The sequence below is a fragment of the Episyrphus balteatus genome, chromosome 1 (assembly GCF_945859705.1).
Source record: "Episyrphus balteatus chromosome 1, idEpiBalt1.1, whole genome shotgun sequence".
In the NCBI taxonomy this organism is placed as follows: Eukaryota; Metazoa; Arthropoda; class Insecta; order Diptera; family Syrphidae; genus Episyrphus; species Episyrphus balteatus.
The window spans coordinates 34511810-34531250 of record NC_079134.1 but is presented as its reverse complement, the minus strand read 5'-3'; the positions used below and the strand labels follow the sequence as shown (position 1 = coordinate 34531250).

At 29.4% G+C, this 19441-nt stretch overlaps 1 protein-coding gene across 6 annotated transcripts in view; it reads left to right on the top strand.

Moving 5' to 3' along the window:
• The window catches only part of LOC129913863 (uncharacterized), a 420354-nt gene that overhangs the window by 285213 nt on the left and 115700 nt on the right, over nt 1–19441 (top strand). For all 6 annotated transcript variants that reach the window (XR_008772105.1, XM_055992811.1, XM_055992813.1 and 3 more), the window contains 2 exons: nt 9932–10064; nt 19153–19373. Coding sequence is in view for 5 of the 6 variants with exons in the window: in XM_055992811.1 (XP_055848786.1) it covers nt 9932–10064; nt 19153–19373 (354 nt within the window). In the remaining variant the exon portion in view is untranslated. The remainder of the gene's footprint in view (nt 1–9931; nt 10065–19152; nt 19374–19441) is intronic.

The following is a 19441-nucleotide window of genomic DNA, read 5'->3' as shown; positions in this document are numbered from 1 at the left end:
GCTTTATTGCGGTATGGGGACAACACTTCTATGAACATGTGTTTTCCGGTATTTAAAGTCTTTAAAGTTACCCCTTGCACGAAAAATTCTCATCTATTTACGGGAATTAGCCCAAGTGATAGACAGCTTTTCAAATCATTCTCTAATGCAACCATTGAATACGATAATATAAAAAATGCACGATTGGATCTCACGTTCTTGCTCTAATGGAAAAAACTGTATTAAAGCTATTAAGGCCTTTCATGTAAAAAATGATCCCAACAAAAACATTACTGTTAAAAAAGAGCCAAAAAAAGTACTGAGATGTAAAAGTGAACCAAGTTCTAAAGTTTGGGTTCAAATTCGTATCAATAAAATTTTGATTGTTCCCTTGACAATTTTTCTTTTATTTACCGTTTTTTAAAGTTATTTCAAAAATTGCCAATCAAAATTTTATTGATACGAATTTGAACCCAAACTTTAGAACTTGGTACATAATTTCAACAAAGGAGAACTTGGCTTTTTTTTAACAGTAATGTTTTTGTTGTGATTTCACTACTTTTTGCAAGGTATGGCTGTAGAATTGAAAATATCTATTTTTGATGAAAATTCAGTGAAAATGGGCAGTTGCCCCTGGCTAAAATTCTCAAATTTTAAATTTTTTTCCTTTGTATAAACTACCATCTCTACCATTCTACCAAATTTCAAGATTCTACGATACTCAGAAGTGCTCTATAATATTTGATGAAAATTCAGCGGATATGGGCGGATGCCACGCCCCCTGGATTGAAAATACACCACATGTCCTATCACCGTGTAAAATTTCAAGTTTCTACGACAGCGGGAAGTTCTCCATAATTTTGATGATCTGTCAGTGAGTCAGTTACGGTTTTTGCGATTTTTGAAGCCCTACATCTCAAAAACTACTCATCGTAAGAAACTGAAATTTTGTGAGGAGTTTGATTTTGCACCAGCACAACCAATGTAGCAAGTTTGAAATTTCTAGCATCTTTGGTGTGGAAGTTGAAGGGGGGTCGAAAATGGCCTAAATTGTTTCCTGTAAATAAGGGTTTAGTGCCAAAGTTGCTAGAGAACTTGGCTGGCCACTACCTTGCCCCTTGATCACAACAAATAATAACTGCAAAAAGAGTCAAGTTGTCCTATGTGGAAATTATGCTCTCACAAAAGCCACTAACATATCGTCGGTCCAAAGGAAAAACTCACTTAGTACAAAATTTGTAAAATTGAGTTTTTTATGAAAAGTGGTTATATATCCTCTCGCTCTATCACTAAAAAAAATCTGTAGGGCGAAAATATCGCTCTAACGGGAATTAGAAACATGGAAAAATCACTAAGTGCAAGCAATTATTGATTTCTCTTTAGAGGAAAAACTTATTAAGTGCATTGCTATTTTTAGTCACTATATAAAATGATTTAATTTTTAATCAAAATTTACAATTCGATAGTAAAGAACATGAAATAAGCTTGTAACAAAATTCTTTATCTATATGTGGAAGTAAAAGAAATCTTCAGGTCATCTTTAAACGAGTACCATAGTACGTGCCAGTAAGTCGTATCTTTTATATTTGAGTGAAAAGTCGTATTATAGCAACGGTTCCTTTTGAAAATGTACCTTCTCTCCTCTATATTCTATTTTTCAATGATCGAACGGTTTTTATCTTTCCAATGATATTTAACTGACTTCAAAACAAGGGGAAGCCCTCAATTCGAATGTATTTTTTTTTTTTTTGTATGTTTGTTATTTCATAATTTTCGACTGGTAAACCGATTTCGATGTTTCTTGTTTTATTAAAGGCTGGCGCTTCCTACTTTAATTTGGTCCAGTTCTGACTATGGCATCTATGAGAAAGAGGTCGGTTTTGTTTTTTTTTTTTTTTTTTTTTTTTTGTTGAAAAAATATTTATTCTGTCAAGATTAACCGCAATCAAACCGGCCATTTACTTGTCGGACGTATCCCTTATTGTTTAGTATATGGGTCTTTAAATGCTTTTTATGTATCCACAAAAACTAAACGTTTGCCAGAAACTGGTCAAAACAATAGTTATCAAGATGAAGAGGATTAAACGCTCGTTATACCTACAAGTCGGTGGGCAAGTAATTTAAAATGATTTTTACTTATTGTAATTTAAAATGATTTTTACTTAGTACAAGATATCTCAAATCTCTTAAGAGAAAAAAGTCACTAAGTACATTTTTCTCAAAAAACAACTTAATTGAATGGTTTTTACTAAAAATGAAGAAGACACCATAATCCCAATGATGAAATTTGTTTAAATCAAATTATCTCGAAATGTCGATTTTGTTAGTTAGTGAGTTTTTCCTTTGAACCGACGATATTTAAGCGTACCAAGTTGTAAGGTAAGGGGTATAGTTTTAAATTTGCATCAATTTTTTAAATTCACATTGATATTGAACTTTGTCTTGTCTTACCAAAAAATTAAACAGCTTAGAGCACTAAAAAATGAAAATACAAACTGGAACCATAAATCCTAACTCCTAAGGTAAAAGAATTTTTAAAATCCCATGATGCATTATTCAATTTTGTATAGTTTTTTTACATACTCGAGAGTGGTGTATAGTGACCAAAGACCAAATATACTTCGAATGGTATACCTCCATATTAGGGTTCCAATTTTACTTCTCAATGCCATCGATATTGCAATACCGAAGGGAAAACAACTTTTAATACAATGACCTCAAAACTTAACTTAAAAAAAAAATAAAACTCTTCCTTTTTTTTTAGTTTATTTGGTTTCCACATGGAGTGTTATTTGCAGACATACAACTACTGCCCGCTACTGCATGTTGAAAGGACAAAGTTTCGTTTATTTTCTATACAAATGCACTAACTATTTGTATCGGGGCTTTAAGGACTTTTGAACTTGTTTTTTTGTATTAACTTACGACTTGAAAAATAAACAAAATTAACCGCAATACTAACTTTTATAGTATCAAATTATTTGAGCTTTTAACGAAAAAAAAAAGATGAAAACAAACTCTCTGCATTTGTTGTTTCGAGTGTTTTATTTACTTATTTGTACAAAATTGAAGATATTGTTGTTGTTATTGAACTTTATTGAAAATACAAAAAAACAGTATTTGAGATTTTTTTTTGCGTTAGAAATAAAATTGTGTTGCTCAAGGCAAAAAAGTTGAATTGATTTTTTCTTTTTCCTTTTGATAAATTTATGAATTTTTTTTTAGTATCTAATATCTGAAAGAGGATTAAACCGTTTTGTTATTTATTTAACCCAATTTATCTGGTAAAAATGATATTGCTGAAACTATATTGAAAAATTCTTTACTATTTGAGGGAATCCTTTTGCTGTTTTTTTGTAAATCAAATGAAATGAGTAATTTATTCCTTGAACCGATAGTCTATTAAAAATAGCAAAAAATCTGAAAATTTTTATTATTAAATACCAAAATTTGTTTTATTGGAATTTTAGTTAATCGTTGCTTAAATAAACAAAAACAAAATTCGTAAGGGTACGCATTACTCGTCCTTTTGATAATTTCTTTTCACAAAAAAAAAAAAATATCTCCATCTGTCCATTAAACTCAAACCCATCCATGCGTCATTACATCGAGCCAATGGTTTACATCAGAAATTTATAAATTTATACAATAAATTCTCTTTGGAATGTGACACCGCTCATTAAGTAAGGACACTTAAAACGTATTTTATTTTTTTCATATAAAAAAGGAACAAAAAAAAATCAATTGCTCTGTTCTTGTATAGTATTCTTCTGTATCCTTATAAAATTGTAGTCCAATTCATCCCCCCACACAATTCGCCACACATTAATGAGTACGTAACAAATTTAATTTATCACATACCCGCCGGCCATCCGCCCGGCCTGTTCTTGTTGCTTGGCTGAAATGGTGGCCGGATATGAAGCGAAGCATTAAAATGAATTTACAAAAAAAAAAAAATGGCGGACGGATGGTTTAAAGTATCTTATAACGATGGTGATTCTGTGGTAAGGCCTTAATATTACCTAACAATGTTTTCGCTCATTATGATCGCTCTTGAGCAGAGTTATTTGTGTCCCTAGGCTGACACACGCGTTCGATGAAATGATGCAATTTTGAAAACAATGTGACATATTAATTAGCAGAGTAGGGAATTGCATGTTGTATCTTGTGTGTGTATTAAATTTATTGGCGAATTCAATTTGATTGGATTGTTTCCGCAATATTCATCCATTCTTCTTGGAAAAATTAAAAAAAAACTTTGAAAAGAGTGAGTCTATAGTGTTAACTTGAAAAGCTGATGTGGTGTCATTGTGGGCAGTGGTGCTGATATAAACATGTAAATAATAAATTGTTGAATAAATGATTTTTTTTTATTATAGGGTTACCCACACAGTTTAACATCAAATTAAATTTTTGAAATTAAAAATTTAAAAAATTGATTTAATTACACGGTGTAACACTCAAAAAATACGCGGGCGGAGACCTATCAGGTTTTGTAGAGCTAGTCGCACTGAATACGAAACGCTATTTGAAAATCCCCTAACACCCCCAAAATCTGGAGTTACGGGCAAAAAACGGTTTTTTGGACCTTCACCCATTGAAAAAATTCTAGCTTCGACAATTTGTTACCCATTTTCGATTTTTTTACAGTTTCTAATAGAAGATAAATATACCTTTTTAACAATGTATAAAACATGTAACTCGGTTAAACCACTTAGAATTTATAAGATGTCAAAGTTCAAAAATTCAATTTTTTTTGTCATTTGCCCAACTTCGGCATCAATTTAAAGTATATGTTTTCAAAACAACATGCTATTTAAAAAATATATTCTAAAACTATATCTATTTCCCAATCGATCGAGGTATTTTTTATGAAAATCACTTCAAAATTGGCTTAGAAAAAAAAATTTTTCGATTTCAACCCAGATACAGAAATTCGAACTTTTAGGTATAGAACAAAAATGTTGTTTCGGCACGTAGTAAGATAAGTTGGGCGCCAGGATTTGATTAAAGGTTTTTGTAGAGGAGCTCAATACAAACATTTTTTTTCTTTGGGAGGGGGGTCTATCTCCCCCCGTTTAGGTGGGAGGGGCATTTTTCTAAAAAAAAATTATCAAAATAAAAAAAAATTATTAAAAAACAACGGCAACACTTACAGTAATAAATGATACCATTTCCAAAAGGCAAAATTGTGCATTTGGTTCTAATTTCTAAATCAATATAATATTACCAATAGTTTTTGAAATAATCGATTTCAAAGTTAAAAATAGGCGAAAAAAAATTTGTAAAAACTCATTTTATACTATTTTTGTCCAGACTGTGAATTTTAGTAAATAAATTACTTAGACAGAAAACTGCCTCAATTAATTCCTTATCGAACAGTGAAAACTATATGTTTCTATGTCTTCTAGTTTTTGAGAAAATTGAAAAATAAAAACAAATAAAAACAAAAAATATTTTGAAAAAAGAAAAATCTGATAAAATAATTTTTCAATTTTCTCAAAAACTAGAAGACATAGAAACATATAGTTTTCACTGTTCGATAAGGAATTAATTGAGGCAGTTTTCTGTCTAAGTAATTTATTTACTAAAATTCACAGTCTGGACAAAAATAGTATAAAATGAGTTTTTACAAATTTTTTTTCGCCTATTTTTAACTTTGAAATCGATTATTTCAAAAACTATTGGTAATATTATATTGATTTAGAAATTAGAACCAAATGCACAATTTTGCCTTTTGGAAATGGTATCATTTATTACTGTAAGTGTTGCCGTTGTTTTTTAATAATTTTTTTTTATTTTGATAATTTTTTTTTAGAAAAATGCCCCTCCCACCTAAACGGGGGGAGATAGACCCCCCTCCCAAAGAAAAAAAATGTTTGTATTGAGCTCCTCTACAAAAACCTTTAATCAAATCCTGGCGCCCAACTTATCTTACTACGTGCCGAAACAACATTTTTGTTCTATACCTAAAAGTTCGAATTTCTGTATCTGGGTTGAAATCGAAAAATTTTTTTTTCTAAGCCAATTTTGAAGTGATTTTCATAAAAAATACCTCGATTGATTGGGAAATAGATATAGTTTTAGAATATATTTTTTAAATAGCATGTTGTTTTGAAAACATATACTTTAAATTGATGCCGAAGTTGGGCAAATGACAAAAAAAATTGAATTTTTGAACTTTGACATCTTATAAATTCTAAGTGGTTTAACCGAGTTACATGTTTTATACATTGTTAAAAAGGTATATTTATCTTCTATCAGAAACTGTAAAAAAATCGAAAATGGGTAACAAATTGTCGAAGCTAGAATTTTTTCAATGGGTGAAGGTCCAAAAAACCGTTTTTTGCCCGTAACTCCAGATTTTGGGGGTGTTAGGGGATTTTCAAATACCGTTTCGTATTCAGTGCGACTAGCTCTACAAAACCTGATAGGTCTCCGCCCGCGTATATTTTAAAACCTCATTTTTGTAACACCGTGTTATTATGGAAACAAATGATATAAACCTTGAGGTGCTTATATTGCTGGTAAAAATTAAAACCAAAAAAACAACTGGTTTGTTAGAATTACTTAGTTGTGATTTGCCGTTTTGATTGCCTTCTTGCATTTATCAAATAGAAACAAGAACTTGGCAACCCTGTTTAATACTAAATGGACAACTGGGTGGCTCGTTATTGCTCATATAATAAAAGTAGCTCTAATTTTAAGACTTTTTATGAACAAAAAAATTATGAAATAATTATACATACCTACATAATTTGATTTTTTACTTGCGATATAGGTACTATAGGGCAAGTTTAGGACTCGTAAAAAAAATCGAACTCGAGATAACAATTTTACATGACATTACGATGATGGAGAATGCCAAAAAAGTGGGTCCGGCAATTCTGTCTGTCTGTCCGTCTGTCTGTCTGTATGTACCTCGAGCTATAGCCTAAACTATTCGAGTGATTTTGTTCAAACTTGGTAGTTAAGAGTTTTGGGTGATTCCCTAGAGGACAAATTGAAATTTTTTTTTAGGACCAAAACTAACAGTACCTGTCATATAACGGAAATAGAAAAGAAAATTTTTTTCAAAAACGGCTCTAACGATTTTCATTAAAATTTTTGAGTGTAGTAAGAGCCAACTTTCTAAATAAAAAAAATATTTTTTTTACCGTTATTAACGGTACCTGTCATATAACGGTTTTTTTGATTTATGAATATCTCGTTCAAGAATATCCCGATTTCAACGAAAATTTAGAAAATTTTCAAAAAACTCATTTTTGGGTTTTTAAAAAATATTTCAAAATTTTTTTTTGAAAAATCAATTTTTTTGAAAGCGTGTTTATGAAAAATTTTGAAACTTCGTTTTTATGCGTAAATAAATTACTACTTCAAAATGGCATACCAACTTTTTTTTTGAAAAATGTTAGAAAATTTTTATATATAAAAAATTATGTTTTTTAAAAACGGCTCTAACGATTTTCGAAAATTTTTTTCTAAAAATTCCCTTTTATACAAGAAGTAAACTGGCATACTTGGTTTTTTGTGAAAGATCATTTAAAACGATATTTAATTAATTATAAAAAACATTTTATTTTTTTTTAATTTCTTGAAAATATCAAATTTTAAAGTTTCTTAATTTTCTTGAATAAAAAGTTTTAACATTAGAGTAACTTAAAGCATAAGAGCAAGTACGTGCGACCACAGTCGTGCATTTTATTTGATTTGATATCATAAGAAATGTCAAAAAATAAAATTTATTTTTTTTATATTTTTTGATTTTTGTATTAAAGGAATTTATGAAAAAAATATATTGAAAATCTTACATTATTATTATTAATTATTAAATTGAAAATCGTTAGAGCCTTTAAAAAAAAATATTTTTTTTATGTATACAAATTTTCGAACAATACAAACAAAATTGATGTCATGGTGATTGAATTTTCAACAAATGTAAACATTTTTTTACAGGAGAATATATTAGACATAACTATGTACTATGAAGATCACTGTGGTGTATGCGTAACAATTTTTTAATGTTTTTAATTTTTTTACGAGCAACATTTTTTATTAATCCCTTACATATCAATTAAAAAAAAAAGTCAATATATGTTGGGTTTGTAGATATTCCAAAGTATTTTAAAATGTATGAGGTTTCTGGGAAACTTGTTGAACACTTTTTTGTTTATTATTATTTTCCTAATAAGAATAAATTAATAAAACACTATGTTAACTACACATTTCTCGCGTCAAATTAAAAAATTATCATGGGCAAGAAAAATTAACAGCCTTTTAAAACGTATATCTGAGCAACTAACACAGATATCAACATTTTGTAAACACAACTACAAGGAATAATATTTTCTCTAAAAATAAATAGCTTTACCAAGTTCCTACCATTATTAATAACAGAGAAATTATTATTAACATGAGTAAAGGTGCACAAAAGTTAATGTTTACTTAAATCATCGCTAAGTGGTATCAACTTTGCAGATAGATTGTTGCTGTAAAACAATTTTTTTCTTAGAATTTACCCAGAAATCACCCTTTAAATTTCCCTTATCATATAGCGGAACATCCATTTTTATTATTATTTTCGATTTTATTATAAGTTTTTAAAGTATTATTTTCAAATTTGTGCCGATGACCAGCCATAGTTGTAGGAAGTAATGTAATCTCAGTTTGAAATTTCGACATAGTTGGCTTTAAAAAATTCTTACTTTTTTTTAGGCATGGTAGAAATATGATTGATACTTCATACAAAAGGTGAAAAAAGCTTTCAGAAGATATAAAATTTATCATAGGTTGTCATTTAAAAGAAATGGATTTAAAGGTCATAGAATAAAAGAAAGGTAGATTTTTACGATTTTTTTTTCTTTGCAAGAAACATTATTTTTTAAGGTTTCACTTGTACCAAGTGTGAATAAATAGCACACATGATTTTTTTTTTGTTTAATTTTTAGACAGATATTTCTTATAATTTTGAATAAAATGGATTCAAATTTCAAAAGAAGTCTAGAAAAAAGAACCAGTTTTTGTTGCTGGGAATTTTTTTTTTTTTAAGCATAACGGATTTTTAGAAACATTAATCAAGTGTAAATTGTTTTTCAAAACATTTTAATTAATTCAAAATTCTTTTTTGGGTTTTGACTTTGTTTAGAGATGTCTTACAATAATGCAGCGAAATAAAAAGCCTCTCAAAAGAAATCAAATCTTCTATATGTATTTAAAATAAATCCACGTTTTAAAAGTTTTTAAAATCCAATAATTGCTCATTTAGATAAGCATCTGTGAAAATTCTCATTTATTAGATCATTTTATCAGCGGTAGAAATTTTATGTTAACAGGTTTAAGTTTTTCTATAGAAAAAAAAAAATATTACGTATACACCACAGTGAACCCCAAATTGTTAGATTTGTCATAAAAATCAACTATCTGGGCAATTTTCCTCAAGACATGTCTAAATCAATTGAAAAAAACTCTGTAAATGTCTATATTTTGTGTGAAAAAAAAACAAAGAAATCGGTTCCGAAAAAAAGTGAACAACTTACTACCAAAAAATTCTATGATCTCTATTATCTAAGTTCACTTGAAAACATGAATTTTAACTAACTTAGGCACCTTTAACAATTGTTTCCACTTTTCCAAAAAAAAAAATGCCTAAAAAACAAATTGTTACTTTGAGGATCATGATAAAAAACCTCAACAAAGCAAGTGCTACCAGGAAATCCTAGTAAATTAAAGAATTAAAAGACTTCTGTTTTTTTACTTACAAAGTAACCATTATGTAACGTTTAAAACCCAGTATATTTATTTAACTCGAAAGTTAAATCCGCATACAAAGGATAGATGTGACACAAAAGTAAATTCATTGGTTCGAAATTGAACACCTATATTAGCTTCATTAAGCAAAGATATTCATTTATACTATATATTTAATTGTATATCTTTTTTTCTTTACTTGCAGTTCTGGGCAGCTTATGTACCTTGTGAAGCACAACATCGAGATGCTGTTCAACTGACGCTCGAACAAATCGACGTAATTAAACGACTGACTGAACGCTATTCGCCACAGCTGACGACATGCACATCAGCGGCGGGTAAGTTTACACACTCTCATGGTTCTATCATGACATAACCAACACTATTTATATAACAGCAGAACAGCAGAATATTGTGGAAAATACTCTCTCTCGTAAAGCTAAAGAGATAGCTTAATTCATTGTTGATTTATTACACCACTGCATAAGGATATCCTTTAGTATTACACACACACACATACAACAGCAATATTCGAAACACAATCCCTTTGAAAGATTTTCTATACTGTAACTGTTTGTCGGGGCTATACTACAGACTATTGCTCCTTACTCAACTGTGCATAGGAAATGAGTTTTCTCCTTTGGCAGAGAGGATAGAGATAGTTCTATATATTTCCTATATCCCATAACTATCTCTCTAGAATATAGGTAAGGTGGGAGTCAGATATAGTATGCAACAAGCTTGCATGAAATAACATTACACTCAAAAGCTTATAGATTGTACAAAGGACTAAAAAGGACGAATTTGTTTTTTGAGAAGAAAACAACATTATTTTAACATAGCAAATGTGAGGGAAAGTTAGTATATTTTTTTATTTGTATTGCTTTGTGGAAATTCCTAGGAAGCTTTGGCCCCCATTATTGGCAAGATTTGGTAGAAAGGATATTCTAGTTGGCAGCAGAATTTACAAGATATGATGAAGAAATGTATGTATATTAAATTCTAAATTGAAGCAGATCTTTAGTGGTTTACTGCCTCACTAAGCTATTTTTCATAGAAGGAGAGTATTTTTCTTTAATGTAACAAATGCTTTTCTACAAATTTACACCTTAAAGGAAGCCATTTTACATCATAAAAAAAATTTCAATTGAATAAAAATGCATTTGAAATTAAAAAAAAATATTTGCATTAAGAAAAAAATTATAATTACAAATAAAAAAAATTGCATTAAAAAAAAATCTTATTGCAACTAAAAAATATTTATATTGAAAATTAAATTATTATTGAAAATAAAAATTATGCTGCATTAAAAAAAAATTATTGCAAATAAAAAATTTTTTGCATTGAAAAAAAATTCAATGCAAAATGTGTGCATCAAATATTTTTTTTTAATATTCGTCGAAATTCTTACAATTTTAGAGATTTGACCAACATCAGCCATTTCAACTATAATATTGAACCTAATATATGGTCAAATTGCCGAAATTGTAAAAAATAAAGGTATTAAAAAAAAATATTTAATATTTTTTTTTTTTTTTTTTCAATGCAAAAAAACTTCTTATTTGCAATAAAATTTTTTTAATGCAATTTTTATTTATATTTGCAATGAATATTTTTTTTTAATTTGTAATAGAAAACAAATGCATTAAAAAATATAGTTTTAACAACCTTGTTTTTGTGAGAGTCAATAGTTTACAAATATAAAAGACTTATTTGTAAAACCGAAAATTTTCTTGGCACTCACAAGAATATTGCAGTTATTATTTTTTCCCGCAAACCAATTTATAAATTTCAACGTTAGGCCAATTTTCCTATCCTCAAAACCTCTCACAACTTTATAACCCATAAAATTCTGTCAAATAAAAAAAAAAAATATTATTTCAATTTCGCTACTTACATTCTTTTTAATAAACGAGAATATTTGAAGACACTCACTTAAGCTTTTGCCCCTTTTTTTTTTTGAAAAACCCCAAACAAAAACTTGGTATGTAAATCAAAATCATGGTGGAACTCTACGTTCTTTTTCGACCATGAATAAAAAAATCTTGCCGACAAAATTATTATAAAATAAAAGAAAGACAAAAAAAACTTTGCCTATATAAGCTTCTGAGTTACTTCATTTTTTTTTTGTTTTTGCTATCAGTGTATCCGTAAGTATAACGAGAGAAACTAGAGCTATCTACTAAAACCTTTCCTTCCTTCATTTCTTACCTACATCTATCTACTTGGTACTGTCACTATATACCTTTGGCTCACCTCATGCAGAGTCACTTTGCCAATACCTTTTTCTTCATCCGGTCCATTAACTGTGAATCCTGAATTCACGTTCATTCGAGTGTTTCTCTCTTCTGGTAATTCTTTTTTTTTATTATTTTTATTTTTTTTTTTTTTTTGAAGGACTTATAGACTCCTTGGGAAAAGTTTTTCTTGTTTCAATATCCTTTATTCTTGTTCATATTCATTGAAGCGAGAAGAAGAGTTGAATTTTTCTTTTTTCTATATAATATTTGTATTTGCAAGGAATGCAATTCATAGAAAAATAGGTTAAAAAAAGGTGAATTTCTTAAGTACGGTTGTTTCAATTAAAAAAAGGCATCCAAAATTTTCGAATTTTACAGTCAGAAATAATAATATTTTTCCTGTAAAATATTATTATGGCATCAATCTTATTTTGTATCGGTACAAAATTTTGACTTATTTTGTTACTTTTCGTGATTTGTCTAAAACTTGAAAAGCAAGCCAAATTTGAAAAAAATAATTGAGTTAGAAAATTAAATTTCCTAATATTGTAAAAAATCAAGAAAAAATATTCAAAAAAGAGACTAAAAAACGACATTTTGATGTTTTTACTAACCATCTTATTTTTATGTTTTGGCATTTATTTATTGAACATATGAGAGAGAAAAGTGAAAACTTTGTTTTAACGAAAATTTAATGCGCCTATAAAATATGGATTTTTAAAGTCATCTCTTTTATAGTCTTTTTTAACATTTATTTTTCTTTTTTAAAACCTCGAGAATTTGAAAGATTTTTATTTTTTCTTTGATTAAGAAATTTGTTTCCCATCAAAAAATCGTTTTTTAATGTTTTTGATTCATCGAATTTAAAATCTGAGTTGACTCACAAAAATAATTTTAGTGATTCTAATATTCTAGTAATATAATGTGTTTTAAGTTCACTAAAAATTCCTTTTTTAATTTTTAGCCGACTGATTGCCATTTTAAATATAACTTATTTAAAAGGGCCAACATTCACAATGCTGCTGAACTTTCAACCTTTTTAGTTGCTTCGCTGTCTTTCTCTCTCTTAAATACAAAACAAAGTAGAAGCGAATCTCAGAAAATGTTTCTATTAATTTTTCAAAAATAAAACCAGTGCAGCGTAGAAAGATTCTTCATTAAATGTTCAAAAGCCGGCTTTATAAAATATCTTTTAAAAGCGATTTTGAAAACTTGAATTTTAAAATTTCATGAATTTCTAAGAAATCGGTCGGTGCTTTCGAAAATTGAAGCTTCTTCATTTATGAAAATTTCATAAACTTATTTTTTTTTATTTTTAGAAAATTTAATTTACGACACTGATTTCAGTTGTTTTCTTATGACTCGTATCCATTGCGATTTGGATACGAATATCTTCTAAAGGGTTAAAGCAATCAATTTGATTGCAAGGAATTTTTTATAGAACTTTTTTTTCAAAAGAAATTAAAGTAAAGTCTGGGGTACCAGAGGGAAGTCACCTGGGTCCGTTACTGTTTTTACTTTTTGTTAATTATCATGTTCTGGCAGTAGCAGTATTTTGCACCCTGTTCTTGAATATATATGTAAAAATGTTTACATTAAAATAAATTGAAAGAAAAATATTGATATTGAAACGTCCAGAAATATTTCTCAGATAAGCTCTTCGATATGAGAAGAAAATGTATAGTATCATGTTTATTCGAGATATTTGGACTTCAACTATTGATTATGAGTGTAAGAGGTAAGAGGACTTACAGCATTCTTTCTTTATTCACTTCAATACAAGACTATAGTACAAGACATAACGCTAGGATTTTAGCACCTTGCACAAGAAGCTTTCTAAAAAGCATTTAGAAAATTAGGAAATCTCTCATAACACCTTCAGTTGAATTTTTCGAATTAACAGCAAGTTTATTGTGAGACCAAAATCTTTCATTATCGTTAGCTAATTTTATACCTGTTCTTAAAATGATAAAGGCATTTTCGTAGACGTGTAATCAGTAACCTCATTTCCTAACTCATCAAGTCAGATGGAAATGATCTCATTTCAAGGGAAATTACACATCTCATTTTTTCCCTTTAACACTTAATTTTAAATAAAATCAACAATCTCATTGGTAAAATTCTTATTTTCATAGAAATTCGTTAAGAAAATACTTTCAATTCATACAACTTCCAGTCAGCGTAAAAAAAAAAAAAACAAGAAAGAAACATAAAAATTTATATCTTTCCGAGAAAATAAAGATATAGAAAAAAAAAAAAAAGGAAAGATGAGATTTTGCACGGGAAAAAGGTAACCACTTTTCCAACAGGAAAAGTCTTACAGTTTTCCGTTCCATTATGACGTACTTATGTAGACTTTATTGTCTTTTGCTTGGGATTGCTTGCTGTGCGCGTTGCCTGGTTAGCTGTTTGGCTAACCCTCATCCTTAGCCCGAGGTGACACTACTTCATCGCGTAAGTGTTTGAATAATGAAAATGCGACAAAAGTTTCAATCCATTTGTTGCCGTGTGCAGTGTTCGAGTTCGAGCCGTCGTCATTCGTTTGTCCCCTCCTCGACCCCATTTTTATATTGCCGCCCAACCCTACTTTGTTGTTCTGTTCTGCAATATGAAAAAAAAAGGAAAGGGTTAATCTCTGCGACGACGATGTCGACGATATGACAATGAAAAAAAAAAAAAAACTGGGTTATACAATGTAAACGTAGTCGAAGTTACATTGAATGTCCTGAGATTACCCACTGTCGTATCTGTGTAAATGTTATAGGTCGTTTACACAGAGGACCAAGGAGCTGATATTTTTTTTTTTTTTTATTTAGAAAAAAAAAGTTGAATTTTTTTTTTTTTTTTTGAAAAACGTGTGGAAGTGCAACGTGCATCGGGTCGAGGTTAAATTTTATACACGATATGATGCCAATGTTCCTAGTCCAACGACCGATGATTGTTCATTCGAATTTTAATACATTTGGCCATGGGATTTGAGGAGGACGACACACGTAAGTAGTACTCTGGGATGTGTGACATGTGATAATGGTGTGGATCCCTATAATGCTGTTGAATATGTAGGAACAGTTGGGATTTTTAGCTGACTCTATTGTATGAGTTAAGCTTAACACGGTCGAAAGTGGGAGATTGTTTAATTCTACATAATTAAGAGTTTTTTTAAATTTATTAAAGATTTAAAGAGTCTATTGTGTGAACAGAACTTTAAATGAAAGAAGTTTTTTTTGTTTTTTTTTAATTTCTATATTTAAATTTAAACTTTTTAAACTGGTTAGTTTATACTTATTTGGTTAAAAGCATAAGACCCTTAAGAAATATCAATTTCCACACCAAATTTTTGATCAATCGAAGTGTGTTTGGGCGCCATTTTTGTCAAGTTGACCATTATTCGGAGGAAATATATGGAAAAATGAGGGAGAGAGAGATCGTACACTCCAACCTACCGTTTTTTTCCCCCGAAACCCAGATTTTGGAGGTATTTTGAAAAATAAAGTATGCAGTTTTTATATATTCAAAATGTCCTACAAAACGTATTAGGTCACCAGAAAAGTATTTTCAAATTTAGTTTTTTTTTGGTTAAACAGTTATTTTGTGTAAAGTTATTTTGTTTTTTGCTCGCAAATTAAACATTATTTCAAACACGTTTTGTGCTGATTTTTGGTGAATTATTTGTCAAACATCCAATTTCTCGGTTTTGACTTTTAAGCGTCCATATTTCGAGTTGCAGATTTTTTACATTTTTTGTTTGTATGTGTGACTTTTAAATGTATATTAACAATATAAATAAATTCTTTTATTGTGGGCTTAAAGTCAATTTTATTCAATTTTTATATATTATATTTTTTGGCGCAACGTTTCAGGGATGGTTATCCCCTTCATCAGGCCTTTAAATAAAAATATTTTAAATAATTAATAAAATATTTATAAATTACAAAGTTGGAAAACTTACAAAATATAAACAATATTTGATGAAAACAAAATTATTTATGATTTTTAAAAAATAAGCAAAATATTTAAAATGAAAACAAACTCAAAATTTAGTAGTAAAAATACATAAGTAAGGTAATTTAACTTTTAGCTAAATGACTATATATAATACTAAGACCATCGCAGTCCGATCTTCTGTTGACAACATTTTCGTTCTTTTGAATGTGCAGCATTTCTAATAGCATACGTTTAGAATAATGATTTTCTTGTTGTAAGATTTTTACATTATCAAAATCTGGTCTGTGGTCTTCCTCTAAACAATGCATAGCTAGCGCCGTTTTTTGTGAGTTACCGGTTCTCACATCTGATATCCGGACACAAATGACAAAAAATTTTTTGAAACTAAAGCCTAGTCTTGAAGTGAAACGAAAATATGTGGAGAGTTTTCAATAGTTTTTCACTGACATTTAACTGTCCAAGTAATTTTTCTTACTCTAAAAGAGTTGTTTGACTTTGGAGACTTATTAAAAAACTTTTAATTTAATTTAAATCAACCAAAGACTGTTTTTTCTTGTTTTCCGTACAAAGTTTTTAAAATTTTGAATAAATAATCATTTTTATCAACAAAAAAAACAAAACCGACTTCCATGGATCGAAACTAGGTTTTATGGTTTTCTCATAGATTGTATAGCCAGAACTGGACCACACTGCAAATACCAGCTTTCCAATAAAAGAAGAATTATCAAAATTGGTTCACTCCGTCCAAATTTATGAGTTAACAAACATAAAAAAATAAATAAAAAAATACAGACGTATTAAATACCTCTTCCTTTTTGGAAGTCGGTAAAAAAATCAGAAAATGTGCAAATACGGGACAATCACGGGACAAATTCCAAAATACGGGACACTTATACGTCCCGGGTTTCTTAAATAAAAATCCGGGACAAGCTGTTGAAATACGGGACAGTCCCGGGTAAACCGGGACGGATGGTCACCGTAACTATAGGGCAAGTTTAGGATTCGTAAAAAAAATCGAACTCGAGATAACAATTTAACATGACATTACGATGATGGAGAATGCCAAAAAAGTGGGTCTGGCAATTTTGTCTGTCTGTCTGTCTGTCTGTCTGTCTGTATATACCTCGAGCTACAGCCTAAACGAGTGAAGTGATTTTCTTCAAACTTGATAGTTAGCAGTTTTTGGTGATTCCCTAGAGGGGAAATTGAAATTTCTTTTTTATGACCAAAACTAACGGTACCTGCCATATAACGGAAATAGAAAAGTAATTTTTTTCGAAAATGGCTCTAACGATTTTGTTTAAAATTTTTGTGTATAGTATTACATATAAGAGCCAACTTTATAAATAAAAAAAAAATTTGTTTGTACCGTTATTAACGGTACCTGTCATAGAACGGTTTTTTTGGTTTCTGAATATCTCGTACAAAATTAACCCGATTTCAACGAAAATTTTTAGCGTTTAGATAAAGGTAATATTAAAATTTTTAAAAATTTTCAAAAAGTGCATTTTTGGATTTTTAAAAAATATTTCAAATTTTTTTTTTGAAAAATCAATTTTTTGAAAACGGATCAATGAAAAATTTTGAAATTTAGTTTTTATGTGTAAATTAATTATTTCTTCAAAATGGCATACCAACTTTTTTTTTTAAAAATGTTAAAAAATTTTTATATATAAAAATTTATTTTTTTAAAAAACGGCTCCTACAATTTTCGAAAATTTTTTTCTAAAAATACCTTTTTATACAAAAAATAAAATGGCATATTTGTTTTTTTTTTTTTTTAAGATAATTTAAAACGGAGTTTAATTAATTATAAATACAGATTTAATTTTTTTATACTACTTATGAAATTTCTTCAAAATATCAAATTTTAAATTTCTTGAATAAATAGCTTTAACATTATAGTTACTTTAAGCATAAGAGCAAGTACGTGCGACCCCAGTCGTGCAATTTATTTTTTCATAAAAGGCTTTAAATAAGCTCGTAGATATGCTTTCACACAGTATCTAGGTACTTGTGCGAGCACACTTTTCGAACAAGAAGCTGGACACTGTACTCAATTATGATGAATGCATTTTTCAATACTTACAACCAAATAACATGCTTACAAAGTTGAGTTATTCCATGATGTGTCGCAAGAGTGTTTGTCTATCAAAAGACAAATGTTTTTAGATGGTTACATTTCTTTGAAAAAAAGTGGAGCAAATTCAAGATTAGATTTGCAACAATAAGATAATCCTTACTTTTTAGAAAAAGTAATAAATTCTACTTAGGCAGATTTATTCTTCCTGAACCCGAAATAGAGAGCAAAGTCGATTTACCTTAATCCGTTATCGGACGTGATATAGTGCAGGCTAAGCTTCCCTATACTCTACTTCCAAAAAAGACCTCTCTTTCCTAACTTTAAAATCATACACCTTGATTCACATAGCTAGAGGTTTCTCCAAAATCTTTAATTAAATATCTAAGAAATTGCAATTCAATTTTCCTCTTCAGAGCCTCTATTCGGCCCAAAATACAACTGAGTCCATTTTAAGAAGTATTAAATATTTTTGTTTCCCTCAAATTCACAGGTGTCTTCTAAAAATTGGCTTAGTTCCCCCAAATCACTTGTTCATATTTACCATCCAATTTTTGAATAAACACATCACAGAAGGGTACCTATGTACATCATGGCAGAAACCTTTAGCAAAAGATTAAATGTTAAAGGTTCAATTAAAGTGTAAACACACATATAAGACTCAAACTCAAGACATGAAAATCGTTTTAAGTATTAATTTGTTTTCCCAATTTTGAAAGCATCAATATCTCTTTTTCTCAAAAATACCAGCTGTCCAGACCAAAAATATAAATAACACTCCACTCTTTCTATCTCTTTCGAGAAAATTGAGTGTGTTCATTCGTTCAATGTTGGATATATGATGTCATCCTGTCAGAAGGAGCACTCTAAAGATAAATTTCTCAAACTGCTGTTTTTGTATGTTATTGACGTATGATTTTCACAATTCATAACTTTCACAACCCTTAGTAGGTACAAAATAGGGTATAAGGAGGAAAGTTCAATTTTGATCCTTTCGCATGCAACATCACCATGACTGCACTTTTGCTGTATAGGTTCCTTCCAACATCATCATACTCACCCAAAAAAGCACACAAGGAAACATATAAATCTTTTAACCATCGCAAAATTTCCAAGAAACTGAACACCCATTTTGTAATCTTTTGGCTTGTATCTTTTCAGACATCATTGAAGCCCACAAGAATCATCAGCTATGCTCGTTAACCGGCGTCGAGGGTGGCCACTCATTGGGCGGCTCATTGGCTGTCCTCCGAACGTTGTATGCCATCGGAGTCAGGTATATGACTCTGACATCCACCTGCCATACACCTTGGGCCGACTCAAGTTACGCTGATGCACCAACCTTCAATGTTAAACACGGAGGTTTGACTATTTTTGGCAAGGTAAGTCCACCCACTCAACTCTCTTTTTATTAAACAATTTAGCAAGGTATCCTTTTTCCGAATTGAAA